The 14428-nt window shown below is 41.6% G+C and overlaps 1 protein-coding gene across 6 annotated transcripts in view; it reads left to right on the top strand.

Annotated features, from left to right (window-relative positions):
• SON (SON DNA and RNA binding protein) overlaps positions 1-14428 on the top strand; it is a 199636-nt gene that overhangs the window by 174313 nt on the left and 10895 nt on the right. The window contains exons 7-10 of one of the 6 annotated variants that reach the window (XR_013274367.1): positions 3774-3884; positions 5369-5485; positions 7141-7781; positions 8186-8330. Coding sequence is in view for 2 of the 6 variants with exons in the window: in XM_077479939.1 (XP_077336065.1) it covers positions 3774-3884; positions 5369-5485; positions 8186-8333; positions 12803-12868 (442 nt within the window). In the remaining 4 variants the exon portion in view is untranslated. Of the gene's footprint in view, positions 1-3773; positions 3885-5368; positions 5486-7140; positions 8334-12802; positions 12869-14428 lie in introns of those variants that run through there. The other 5 variants (XR_013274369.1, XR_013274368.1, XM_077479939.1 and 2 more) reach the window with 5 other exon arrangements.

The raw sequence follows: 14428 nt of genomic DNA, 5'->3' as shown, positions 1-14428 counted from the left end.
CCTCTGTGTTTCACAGTAGGAATGGTGCACCTTTCATCATAGGCCTTGTTGACTCCTCTCCAAATGTAGCATTTATGGATGTGGCCAAACAGCTAAATTTTGGTTTCATCTCTCCAAATGACTTTGTGCCAGAAGGTTTGAGGCTTGTCTCTGTGCTGTTTGGCGTTTTGTAAGCGGGATACTTTGTGGCATTTGCGTAGTAATGGCTTTCTTCTGGCGACTCGACCATTTGGCTGGTCTTTCTTCAAGTGTCTCCTTATTGTGCATCTTGAAACAGCCACACCACATGTTTTTGGAGAGTCTTGTATTTTATCTGAAGTTATTTATGGCTTTTTCTTTACATCCCGAACACCCTTCTTGGCAGTTGTGGCTGAAATTCTACTTGATCTACCTGACCATGGTTTAGTTTCAAAAGAACCCCTCATTTTCCACTTAGAGTTGGAACACTGCTGATTGGCATTCTCAATTCCTTGACTATCTATATATATCTATCTATATATATATATATATATATATATATATATATATATATATATATATCTTTCCTGTTTTTTACAGTTCAACTACCCTTTCCCGCAGATCCTTTGACAATTCTTTTGCTTTCCCCATGACTCAGAATCCAGAAACATCAGTGCAGCACAGAATAAAAGATGCAAGGATTGGTCAGAGGTCCAGAAATTCCATTGACCTTTTATACACACTAAAAACAAGAAACCCGATCACAGGTGAGGGGGGTTACCTTTAATAGCCTTTCAAACCCCTTTGTGTCAACTTGTGTGCACATTATGAGGCCAAAATCACCAGGGTATATAAACTTTTGATCAGGGTAATTTGGGTAGTTGTCATTTTGATAAAAAAAAAAAAAAGTAAAAACAGTTGATTGATAATAAATGGCTTCAGCCAAACACTAACCATGAGTGAAAAATGTTTTTTGTGTTACTCGTGTTCTCTGAAAAATGGCCAAGAAATCAAATTCTGTAATGTAAACTTATGAGTGTATATATTATACATTTTTTTTTTTCAAAAATGTTTTTGTTTATAGTGCAAAAAATAAAAACCATGGAGGTAATCAAATACCACCAAAAGAAAGCTCTATTTGTGGGGAAAAGGGGCATAGCTTTTATTTGTGTAATATGTAGCACGGCAGCGCAATTAAAGTAATATGCAGTGCCGTATCGTAAAAAATGGCCTGGTTATGAAGGGAGGTAAATCTTCCAGTGGTTAAGAAGCAGTCAATTTAGTATAGAGTGAGGTCAACTAAAGGTGAATACTGCAAGCCCATATTTTAATAAAATCTAAGTCTATCCTGAGAGATGTACAGTGCCTTGCGAAAGTATTCGGCCCCCTTGAACTTTTCAACCTTTTGCCACATTTCAGGCTTCAAACATAAAGATATAAAATTGTAATTTTTTGTGAAGAATCGCCAACAAGTGGGACACAATTGTGAAGTGGAACGAAATCTATTGGATTTTTGAAACTTTTTTAACTAATAAAAAAATGAAAAGTGGGGCGTGCAAAATTATTCGGCCCCCTTACGTTAATACTTTGTAGAGCCACCTTTTGCTGCGATTACAGCTGTAAGTCGCTTGGGGTATGTCTCTATCAGTTTTGCACATGGAGAGACTGAAATTCTTGCCCATTCTTCCTTGCAAAACAGCTCGAGCTCAGTGAGGTTGGATGGAGAGCGTTTGTGAACAGCAGTTTTTAGCTCTTTCCACAGATTCTCGATTGGATTCAGGTCTGGACTTTGACTTGGCCATTCTAACACCTGGATACGTTTATTTGTGAACCATTCCTTTGTAGATTTTGCTGTATGTTTGGGATCATTGTCTTGTTGGACTATAAATCTCCGTCCCAGTTTCAGGTCTTTTGCAGACTCCAACAGGTTTTCATCCAGAATGGTCCTGTATTTGGCTGCATCCATCTTCCACCCAATTTTAACCATCTTCCCTGTCCCTGCTGAAGAAAAGCAGGCCCAAACCATGATGCTGCCACCACCATGTTTGACAGTGGGGATGGTGTGTTGAGGGTGATGAGCTGTGTTGCTTTTACGCCAAACATATCGTTTTGCATTGTGGGCAAAAAGTTCGATTTTGGTTTCATCTGACCAGAGCACCTTCTTCCACATGTTTGATGTGTCTCCCAGGTGGCTTGTGGCAAACTTTAGACAAGACTTTTTATGGATATCCTTGAGAAATGGCTTTCTTCTTGCCACTCTTCCATAAAGGCCAGATTTGTGCAGTGTACGACTGATTGTTGTCCTATGGACAGACTCTCCCACCTCAGCTGTAGTTCTCTGCAGTTCATCCAGAGTGATCATGGGTCTCTTGGCTGCATCTCTGTTCAGTCTTCTCCTTGTCTGAGCTGAAAGTTTAGAGGGACGGCCAGGTCTTGGTAGATTTGCAGTGGTCTGATACTCCTTCCATTTCAAAATGATCGCTTGCACAGTGCTCCTTGGGATGTTTGGGAAATCTTTTTGTATCCAAATCTGGCTTTAAACTTCTCCACAACAGTATTACGGACCTGCCTGGTGTGTTCCTTGGTCTTCATGATGCTCTCTGCGCTTTCAACAGAACCCTGAGACTATCACAGAGCAGGGGCATTTATACAGAGACTTGGTTACACACAGGTGGATTCTATTTATCACCATCAGTCATTTAGGACAACATTGAATCATTCAGAGATCCTCGCTGAACTTCTGGAGTGAGTTTGCTGCACTGAAAATAAAGGGGCAAAATAATTTTTCACGCACCACTTTTCAGTTTTTTATTTGCTAAAAAAAAGTTTCAAATATCCAATAGATTTCATTCCACTTCACAATTGTGTCCCACTTGTTGGTGATTCTTCACAAAAAATAAAAATTTGATATCTATGTTTGAAGCCTGAAATGTGGCAAAAGGTTGAAAAGTTCAAGGGGGCCGAATACTTTCGCAAGGCACTGTAGATAACGCCTACATTTCCCAGAGCCTGTCCAGCCTTGCAAACCACTCCTTCATAAACGGAACTACCTGTTGCCTCCAATACATGGGAATGCATATTCTAGCTGCTCAAACGTTACACTTCCAGGCATTTCTTGCGAATAAAAGTAAATGTTTCTGTAGTTGCTTCAACCCTTTCATGACCAGATGTCTTTGATGTCTAGATTTTCATGCCAAGTTTTGCAATATTGGCATGTGTCGGTTAACTTGGCAATAGCCATATGACTAATTTGTATACTTAACTTATTATTTTTATAATGGACATGTTGGTCTTTGGTATACAGTTTTTCATAAAAATAAAAACCCTGCTCTTGCTTTTCTTATTTTCTTATATGCTGATAAAGGCACAAAACTGGGGAACCCCCCCCCCCCAGGCTTAGGGAAATTTTTGTCAGAGCTGACATAGTGATCACGTGATTGGGAGCCATTATGGTTTTTAATCATCAGCTGGGTCACTGGCGGCAGGGATTAAAAGCATGTAGCCATGCAAACTGTCAGCTGATGGCGCTCATAGGGGAGAATTTTTAATAATGTGTCCTGGCAGTTTCTGGAAACATTGATTTACAGATTGCAGTCTGCAGGGGTTAAGTAACAATCTTGTTTTCTTAAAGTAACACTATTGTTTCTGATTTCTAAAATAATCCTTTCTTTTTCTAATGTACCATACTTTTTTTTTTTTATATATGTAATTGAATTGCAACTAATATTACTAGCACTCAAGTTGTATTCTGTATATTTAAATGACTTTTGCAGGATAAAATTTAATGTATTTCCCCTTCTTTGTTTTTATTTTAGCCCGTGGACATCACTGCAGCAATGAACGAGCGTGCCATGGCCCAGACTCGACTCACGGGAAATCCATTTGACCTTGAAGCGCTACTTATGCTTAACCGTGCACAGGAGCAGGTTAGCTATACTAAGCATTGTGCTTTATTTGAAAACGTGATTATTCAGTAGTGTATTTAAAGTAGTGGATCACCTACTAATGGTTTCCTGGACCGTTTTTTAGACTCTGGTAGTAATATGTTTGGCTCGCTAGTTTTTGCCTCCAGCCATCACTTCAAAGCAGTGACAGAGGTATCAGTTTTTTGCAGCTTCCCCAGCCACATGCTTGTTCATTATATAGAATCCAGTAGGGAGCGTGATGTAGTAGCTGCAGCAGCTGTGAAGTCTGGTGTCGGTCTTTCACCATGGAGGCCCTGGGAGAACTAAGATGGCAGCATGGAATTTAGAGAAGAACTACCAGCAATATGTAAAAAACACAGTCGCTTTGTACTCATTATTACATCAATAGTTATATTTTTTAATTTCGGGTAGTGTATTTGACGTGATATCGGACTCTTGCAGTCCCTGTCCTACAGAGCTCAGACTGGGGGAGGGAGAGGCAGCACATGGAGCTCAGTTGTGCTTTGTGCTAAGGAGCATGCAGATTGACAGAGGGGAGCTTATCGATATGCTGCTTCTCCTTTCGTGGTTTAGTCACAGGATGGGGGAGTGACAAATCCTGTATATGTTGCTTAAGGCTGGTACACGCATACATATGTATGTCTTAAGCTCCCTGTCTGGTGTGCAGATTTAATGAATAACACACATTTAAAATTTCTGTGTAGTGACAGCGCTCTAACATTATAAAGAATCCGCAGTCACTTCAATTTAACAAGTGGTGACATGTCCCTGGTTGGGCGTGGGCTTTGTGGGAAAAAGCCGATTAGGCCTGAATCGGGGCAAAAAAGTCCTCCTCTTGTGATTTATTGGTACCGTTGCATGATCTCCTTATGTAAATTGATGGTATTCAGCTTGATGGATGTTCCAGACACAATATGTGACCACGGTAATATCAAAATCAATAAAGTGGTCGTATAGGCTGAAGGTTTTTTACCTTCATGCATTCTATGCACGAAGGTAAAAAAAAACTTCTGTGTGCCTCCCCCCCACAGCCCCTCCTAATACTTGAGCCCCCTCTTGATCCAACGATGTGCACGAGAGTCTCAGCTGTGCCAGGTCTCCCTCTTTTCGGCTGAGGTCACAGCCAGTGAGCCAATGAGAAGGGGGCGGGACTGAGCCGCAGTTCTATGCGTTTTATGGACGCATAGAGTGGGACTCGGGAGCAAGCATGCACCAAGTACCCCCATAATAAGCAGCTTGATATTGGGGGAACTAGTCAAGGGAGAAAACCCAGGAGTGCTGCTGGGGGATCTAAGAAGAGGAGGATCGGGGCTGCTCTGTGCAAAATCATTACACAGAGCAGGTAAGTATAACATATTTATTTGTTTTTTTCTTTCTTGTTTTTTTAAGCTGAACCTTTAATGCAACCTAATTCTATGATTTAAAATCCTCATCCTGTTTTTATTTTAGTATAAGATTTTTATCATGCTTCTTCCTTGCCATAGATCGATGCATGGGCTCAGTCTACTTCCCTTCCTGGACAGTTTACAGGAAGCACCGGAGCCCAGGTGCTGTCTGCTGATGAAATTAGTAACAGCGGCCCACAAGCGTGGCTTAAAAAGGTATGCAGCAGGCAAGCTGTGGTGTTTGCCTAGACTATGTACATCCTGATGTAGTGTTTAGAAAATGGAATATTAGGTGCCAGTGCTTGCTTTTATTACGCTGAATATAATTAGATTTATGAAGCATAGCACTGGAGAAAATCCTGTTCACAAACTACCACAAACTGGAATCTAAACTGTATTGAAACTAAAATTAGTAATATTACATTTGGTTAGAGCGGACACGCACATTGTTGTGTGCTAGAATGTATGTGTCTAGTGCATGCATATAGATGTTAAGTTCATTATAATTAACTGGTCTTTTGACACCATCTCCATATTGTTTCATTTTGAGGTGGTTTGTGAGATTATTGGTCCTTTAAACCTAACCTTTTCCCTCTGGCTGAATGATGAACTTTTGTGTTTCCCAAATCTGGTCTGTTTCACTGTTCCTTTCACTGTCTAAGTGGTTCACATGATAAGAGTCAGAAATTGGAAGACAGTGGAGAGTTCGATTTGGTGCGTTCCAGGATTTTCTCTGTTTGAGAAAATTAATAGCCCACTTCTGTCCACATATTTAGCAATTGTTGATCCATAGTTTAGCCATTTTCGGTTTGGTTATTCAGTCCTGTGAAAATTAGATATGGCCAGCTATGCCGTGTTTTGATCACATTATTATGCAAGAAGCTGTAGTGATGTGCAAAAACCAGTAACGATTAGCAATCAGATTTCTCATTATAGTCAGTTGAAGGTGATTCAATTGGTTACTATTTTTTACTGCACTTTGCTTATCATCTCTCTTTGCTTGTTCATTGAATAAGTTTATTAGCATGAGCAGCAACGGATGGTATGTAGAGCAGTGGAGAAGTCATCAACCAAGAAAGAAGAGGATTAACCAGAAACAGAGCCATCTTGAAAATGCAGAAGAAGGGAGTACAAGGGACATCAAGAATGATCTGTATTTGGTCGGATGTATTGTCACCTACCATTGAAGTTGCCAGACTACCTGTCCTGCTGCTGCCACCTTCACCTTGGCTCTCCCCTCTGCCTACCAGATGTTGCTGCTGTCTTTAGATATTTTGGTTATGGGGATCATGTTCTAGTTAAGCTGGCCATAGATGGCTTGAATCCTGTATGGGCGAGCGGACTGTCGAATTTTACATGTGATTTGCTAGCAGTAATCCCTGTGTTCTCTCAGCTTCACAAAACCTGCACCCCCCCCCCCTCCCTCTAGGAGAACAAAATAGTTCCATGAGTGGGATTCCCACATCAACACTGTTGTGGGGGAATAAGTGAATTTCTTGCAGGAAAGAAGTTTGCACCGTCCATGGCTGGCCTTCCTAATCTTTGGGAACTGTTCTTAATTCAGGCATGTTTTTATTTTCATTTTTTTATTTATTTATAGTTTTGGTTTCCTATATCTTCAGATTCTGGAGTATTGACTGTGTAAGTACTGTACCAAATACAAGTCACCCCTTTGGTGTGCAAACTGCCTGATCATTTCCCTCATAAATGAAATGATTAGTCACAGTTCTGACCCTTATCACGTCAAACCCCAAATGACTTCGGCCAATAGCAGTGCAATTTGTATTCTGACTTGTATTTTGCAATATGTTCTCCGCTTTGGTGGGCACAGTGAAACAGACCTTGATGCTGAAAATTCTATCATTACAAAGCAGGTTCTAAAGCGGGATCGGACCCTGGTGTGACAATGGCTGGGGTCTGTGTCACTCTCAGCCCTTCTTTTATGAAACTGTTCCGGCATTGAGAGGGGCGAATGGAACCGTACGTAAGTAAGTAAAACCAAAATTAAAAACCCATGGGTGTTTAAATCAAGATCCAGCGTGGACAGTGTCTTCTACATGATCTGGTTCAGCCCCATCATGACTGGGCGTGGCAGGTCAGAGACCAGTCTCCATACAAGCCATGTTCTGTTTACTGTTTTGGTGGTTGTTACGCTTATTGTTTCACAGTTGCAGATTAACCTGATTGTGCATTGTTATAGTGACACAGGGCTGCTAGATAACTCACTAACGAGGTGTGGGGGGGTTCTCTTTACTGTGCCAAAATATGTTTCTTGCTTCAGTCCAGGATGACAGACTAGAATTTGCCCAGTGTTCAGGTTTCAGGATGACGGTAGGACAGCTCTTTGCACGGGTAAGCATGGGGTTACCAGAGAGGGGATAGTTCACAGTCACCTGTGAACTTTCACCGCTCTATATGGAAACTTGTTGCAGGGTCAGATCCTTGTAGCTGCCTTGTGTCCACGGTCACTGCCTGCTCTACTATCACAACACTGCAGCCAAAGATTCATTAGGTAGGTAAGCATTTAACAAGTTTTTCTTTTTTTCCTTTTACTTTTCTAAAACTGTGATATACTATGCACTTTTTAATTACCTGTCATTCACAGAAGTATGTTAAAATATAACTCCTCTTGTGTGGCAGACTGGTTTCAGAACCATTACTGATCAGTAGAGGATGTTGTAAAAAAAAAACATTTAAAAAACATGGCTTAGCTTTGTGCATATTCTGCATGGAGAGCTGTAGTCCTCTGTTATGTTTCTGGTATCTAGTAAATATGAACTGTGTAGTCATTAAATCGGGGGGTTTGAAGCCTGCCTTGGAAAACAATAAGAAATTGTACAATTTTACCACCTTATTTTTCAAGTTATAGTAACATTTTGGTTCGCCCCTTTTCTATCTCATCTGTCTGCCTTCTAGGATCAGTTTCTAAAGGCAGCACCAGTTTCTGGTGGCAGAGGAGCCCTACTCATGAGGAAGATGGGATGGAAGGAAGGAGAAGGACTTGGAAGAAATAATGAGGGAAATGTTAATCCTATTCTTGTTGACTTTAAGACTGATCGTAAAGGTAAATGTCATTTCGAACATGCCAAGTAAATACAGTGCATCTGGAAAGTGTTCGCAACGCTTCATTTTTTACACATTTTGTTATGTTACAGCCTTATTCCAAAATTGATTAAATTCGTCATTTTCCTCAAAATTCTACAAACAATACCCCATAACTAAGTGAAAGATGTTGTTTAAAATCTTTGCAAATTTATTAATAAAAAATGCCCATTTACAGAAGCATTCACAGCCTTTGCTCAATACTTTGATAAGGCACCTTTGGCACCAATTACAGCCTCAAGTGTTTTAGTATGATCCTAGAAGCTTGGCACACCTATTTTTGGATAGGTTCTCCCATTCTTCCTTGAAGGACCTCCCAAGCTCCGTCAGGTTGGATGGGGTGCATCGGTGTACAACCATTCTTAAATCTCCCCAGAGAAGTTTAATCGTGTTCAAGGCTGGGCCACTCAAGGACATTCACAGAGCTGTCCTGTAGCCACTCCTTTGTTAACTTGGCTGTGTGCTTGGGGTCGTTGTCCTGTTGGAAGATGAACCTTCACCCCAGTCTGAGGTCCACTGGAGCAGGTTTCTTTTTTATCAAGGATGTCTCTGTACATTGCTGCATTCATCTTTCCCTCGATCCTGACTAGTCTCCCAGTTCCTGCCGCTGAAAAACTTCCCCACAGCATGATGCTGCCACCATGCTTCACTGTAGGGATGGTTTTGCCCAGGTGATGAGTGGTGCCTGGTTATCTCCAGACATGAGGCTTGCCATTCAGGCCAAAGATTCAATGTTTTTTTCATCAGACTAGATCATTTTTTTTCTCATGATCTGAGAGTCCTTCAGGCACCTTTTGGCAAACTCCAAGCATGCCGTCATGTGCCTTTTGGCTTCCGTCTGGCCAGTCTACCATACATGCTTGGTTGGTGGAGTTTGCAGAGACGGTTGTTCTTCTTGAAGGTTCTCCTCTCTCCACAGAGAAATGCTGGAGCTCTGTCAGTGACCATCCGGTTTTTGGTCACCTCCCTGACTAAGGCCCTTCTCCCCCAATCATTTAGTTTGGCCAGGCAGCCCGCTCTAGGAAGAGTCCTGGTGGTTCTAAACTTCCATTTACAGATGGAGGCCACTGTGCTCATTGAGACCTTCAATGCTGCTAAAATGTTTCTGTACCGTTCCCCCAGATCTGCCCCTCAATGCAATCCTGTCTCAGAGGTCTACAGACAAGTCCTTTGACTTTATGACTTGGTTTGTGCTTTGACATGCACTGTTAGCCATGGTACATTTTATATAGACAGGTGTGCGCTTTTCCAAATCATGTCCAATCAACTGAAGCTACCACAGGTGTACTCCAATCAAGTTGTAGAAACATCTCAGGACATCTCTCCGACTTTGCTCTGCGACTTGAAGTCAGAGACGCGTCAGACTTCAATGAACGGGGAACTGACTTGGATCCCCAGCAATACCAGGCACAGTGTTTGCTATGAATCTTGAGGGGGAACTCCATGCCAAATTTTAAATAAAAAACCAGCATGGGTTCCACCTCCAAGAGCATAGCCAGGCCCTTTGGTCTGATATGGATTTTAAGAGGAACCCCCACGCCGAAAAAAACAGCTTGGGGTCCCCTCAAAATCCATACCAGACCCTTATGCGAGCACGTAGCCCAGCAGGTCAGGAAAGGGGGTGGGAACAAGCGCCACCCTCCGGAACCCCGTACCAGGCCGCATGTCCTCAACATGGGGGGCTGGGTGCTTTGGGGCAGGGTATGCGCACAGCGCCCCCCCCCCCCCCCACGCAAAAGGACCTTGTCCCCATGTTGATGAGGACAAGGGCCTCTTCCCAACAATAACAACCCTGGCCACTGGTTATTGGGGTCTGCGGACAGGGGGCTTATCGAAATCCGGGAGCTTCCTTTAATAAGGGGGCCCCCACCCTATGTGAAGGAGTATGGAGTGTCAATAAAAAAAAAAACTAGACGGGGGGGGGGGGGGGGGGGTGTTGTGTGTCAGTCTTCCGTCCAGTTGGATTGAAACCTGAGCTGCATTTTTTTTAAATATCTGGGGAGAAATTTAAAAGGAAGAAAAATTTAGCCTGATGGACTTTAACCCCTTAAGCCCCGGACCAATTTGCAGCCAAAGGACCAGGCCCCTTTTTGCGATTCGGCACTGCGTCGCTTTAACTGACAATTGCGCGGTCATGCGATGTGGCTCCCAAAACAAAATTGGCGTCCTTTTTTTCCCACAAATAGAGCTTTCTTTTGGTGGTATTTGATCACCTCTGTGGTTTTTATTTTTTGCGCTATAAACAAAAATGGAACGACAATTTTGAAAAAAATTCTATATTTTTTACTTTTTGCTATAATATCCCCAAAAATATATAAAAAAACGTTTTTTTCCTCAGTTTAGGCGATACGTATTCTTCTAAATATTTTTGGTAAAAAAACATTGCAATTAGCGATTGATTGGTTTGCGCAAAAGTTATAGCGTTTACAAAATAGGGGATAGTTTTATAGCATTTTTATTAATATATATATATTTTTTTTTTTTACTAGTAATGGCGGTGATCAGCGATTTTTATTGTGACTACAACATTATGGCGCACACATTGGACATTTTTGACACATTTTTGGGACCATTGTCATTTATACAGCAATCAGTACTATTTAAATGCACCGATTCCTGTGTAAAGGACACTGGCAGTGAAGGAGTTAACCACTAGGGGCAGTGTAGGGTTTGTGTGACGTTTTTTTTTTTTTTTTTTTTTTTATTGTAGGGGGCGTGGCCTGGCATGTAACGTCACTGATTCTTTCCCTATAAAAGGGAACAGACGATCGGTGATAGCCACACTAGAAAGCTCGTTCTTCAGCTCTGTGTCCCGATCGCGGGACAACAGCGGCGATCGGGTCCGCTGGTCCCCAGCGGCCACGGAGCTCAGGACCGGGTCGGGAGCGCGCCGTCGGCGGCTCGCTCCCGACCCACGGCTGGGCACTTAAAGAGCCACGTACAGGTACGTGATTGTGCCCAGCCGTGCCATTCTGCCAACGTATATCGGCGTGAGGTGGTCCTTAAGTGGTTAAACATGCTACAAGTACAGGAAAATACCTACAAAGATTCATTGTGCTCTTAACTTCCTGTTTGAACTGACAGCGCAGAGCCTGTTCTGACACTTGGCTCTTACATGTAAAAATCATAATTATTTTGCTATAAAATTACTCAGAACCCCCAAACATTATATATGTATGTTTTTTTTTTTTTTTTTTTTTTTTTAAGCAGAGGCCCTAGGGAATAAAATGGTGGTCGTTGCATCTTTTTATGCCACATGATATTTGCGCAGCAATTTTTCGAACGCATTGGTTTTTTTTGTTTTGTTTTTTGGGAAATAGTTTCATGAATTAAAACAAATAGTTTAGCCCTTTTTTTTTTATAATGTGAAAGACGATGTTACGCCTAGTAAGTAGATGCCGAACATGTCATGTTTTAAATTTGCGCACACTTGTGAAATGGCGCCAAACTTCAATACTTAAAAATCTCCATAGGCGACGCTTTAACATTTTTTACAGGTTACTTGTTTAGAGTTGTTTGAATGCCATTTACAAATGTGGGCGTGACATGCGTATGTGGGCACTTTTGAATTTTTACATTTTTATTCTATTTTACTTTTTTTTACACTGTCCCTTTATTTTCATTTTGATCACTTTTATTCTTTTTATTTCTATTACAAGGAATGTAAACATCCCTTGCAATAGGAATAGTGTGTGACAGTTCCTCTTTACAGAGATATTTGGGGTCTATGAGACCCTAGATCTCTCCACTAGGCTGGAAAGCCTGAGATCAAAAAAAAAAAAAAGCTCATGCTCTCCAGGTAAAATAACTGCAGTATTTACATCTGCCGAGGCTGTATGGGGTGTCATAGCGTCGTGCCAGGCCTCCAAAGCTAAGAGAGATGACTGGGGACCACCTGGTCTTTGGTAAACTCTATGGTAGACTTCCACCATCGGCCGATTCATTCTCCGGCTTGCCGATCGCACAGGCGAGAGTCGGTAGATGCCCCAGAGAGCGGCGGGAAGGGAGGGGAAGTCCCCTCCCATCGCCTGTAAAAAAACAAGCGACTGAACAGACGCTATGATTCTTTTTAATGTGCAGGGAGTCGCTGGCTGAAAAAAAGCATATGTGAATGATGCCTGCAGCTGCAGGCATCTTAAAGATATCCCCACTCAGTCAAAGCCATATGGGCGGGAAGTGGTTAGAGACAAAACACGGGGGAAATGTGCTTGTATTGGATAGGAGTACTGAATATGTTTATTTTTTTGCCCAGACATACAATTTATGGTAAAGCATGTTTTATAGCCATCATTTTTAAAACAAGTCAGGCTTTTCTGTAATGGATTTGGGTATTCCAGATTTCTTTGCTTCGATGGGAGAGTAAGCAAAACTTTTTTAAAAACATTTTTTTTAACATTATCCGAGAATGACCATGAGTGTTTCTCTTTCTAGGATTAGTGGCAGATGGGGAAAAAGCTTCCAACAAGCTGACAATGCCTGTTATGAAGGATCTATCTGGTGAGTTCTCTACATGTCATTTAATTGTTACAAATCAGATGGCTTTTCAAACACATTACATGACAGTTGCTGGATCTAGCTACTTTTGGTTGTATTGAGTCATAAACTTATATTGGTATCAGAATACAACCGTACTTGCAATCCCTACCAAGCCTTTTCAATATATTTATTAAACTTTTTGAAGGAGTACACAAATCGTAAGCAAACTGTAATATCAAAAAGTAAGTAATAAATTTCCACAACACAGGTGGAATACAGCAAAATACCATTGATAAAGATATCAAAATGTTAAACCAAGACATCTTCAAGGGCAAGGGATCAAGTGGAAGAGTATGATCTTCTTGGGGCTACAAACTACCCTGCCAAGGCGTAAAACAATCCAACACATGGGGACTCTAAAGGACATGGCATCCCGCCATTCCCACAATTCACTGGCCAGCTGACGCGGGTCATGGATACACAAAATGCTTCATAGGAGAGTGTTGGCATAGTAGCTAAATAGAATTAAGAATGGAAAAGACCACTTTTCCATTCTGGATACCTCAATCAACTGGAGGTTGGAGGTAGTTAATCCATGGATCCCAAACACGGTACAACCTAGAAGATGTATCTTTCAATATGCTGACAAGCATTTCATTAAGCATTATCCACATCCGCTTGCATTTCATAACAGACAAATCAATTATCGATTTCTTCCAGGCGGACGCTATAGCGATTTTTGCTGCAGAAAACAAATGAGGGTCTGGGTGTGTTTGGGAATATAGTCTATAGTCACCGTAGTCGCAGAGTGAATCAGAGAGTGAACTCTCACCCAAAACTGGCGAGCCTTATTACAGGTTGTTACGAAAATGTAAGCGTAGGATAGTTTGGTCTTGGCGAGATGTGATGTGATCTGTAGAAGTAGTGTAATTATAGATGTAGTTTAAATTTTGGATTATAAAAAATATAGTATTCAATGTCAGTCATGCACATATGTTCTTTCATTAGCATTTGAAAAGGACCAAGCCAGTTTCTAGGATCGACATGACATCTAGATGCCAATAAAAGTTGCCATTAGAGTAAACATAGATTGCCACCTTCCTGAGGCCTCAAAGAAAACTGCTAGTCATTTTGGCTACATTGCTCCGCAGGGGGCATTCACAAGGGCCCTGGCCAGTCTGCAAACTTTGAGTACTATCAACAGATCTAAGGTATCTATTTTATCTCCCATAAAAGCTAAAATATTAGTGACAGTTTTGATCGTACACGTGATGGTTATTTTTAGCATGTGTGGAATCCTAGAGAACCAGACAACCATTATATGGCACCTGATTGCGGCAGGCAGGCAGTGATTGGTACTGTTGCGATTGGACTGATGTGCTGGTATCCAAACTATCCTATCCATTACTCCGCAATCAGCGCTATTCTGGGCCAATTCGACTGATTATTTCAGAACACAAAACATCCTGTGGGCTGAGACAGGAACACCCCCCAGGGTTGGTTGGTCAAGGGCTAAAGTTCAGCCCACATCCATATTTCAATAAATTGGGTAGCCTGAAATATGGACATCATTCTTCCACT

Source organism: Lithobates pipiens, unplaced genomic scaffold (genome assembly GCF_037356315.1).
Source record: "Lithobates pipiens isolate NorthernLeopardFrog02 unplaced genomic scaffold, aLitPip1_a1.2 Scaffold_16, whole genome shotgun sequence".
Classification (NCBI taxonomy): Eukaryota; Metazoa; Chordata; class Amphibia; order Anura; family Ranidae; genus Lithobates; species Lithobates pipiens.
Note: the sequence above shows the minus strand (reverse complement) of the source record. Positions and strands in the feature narration are given on the sequence as shown.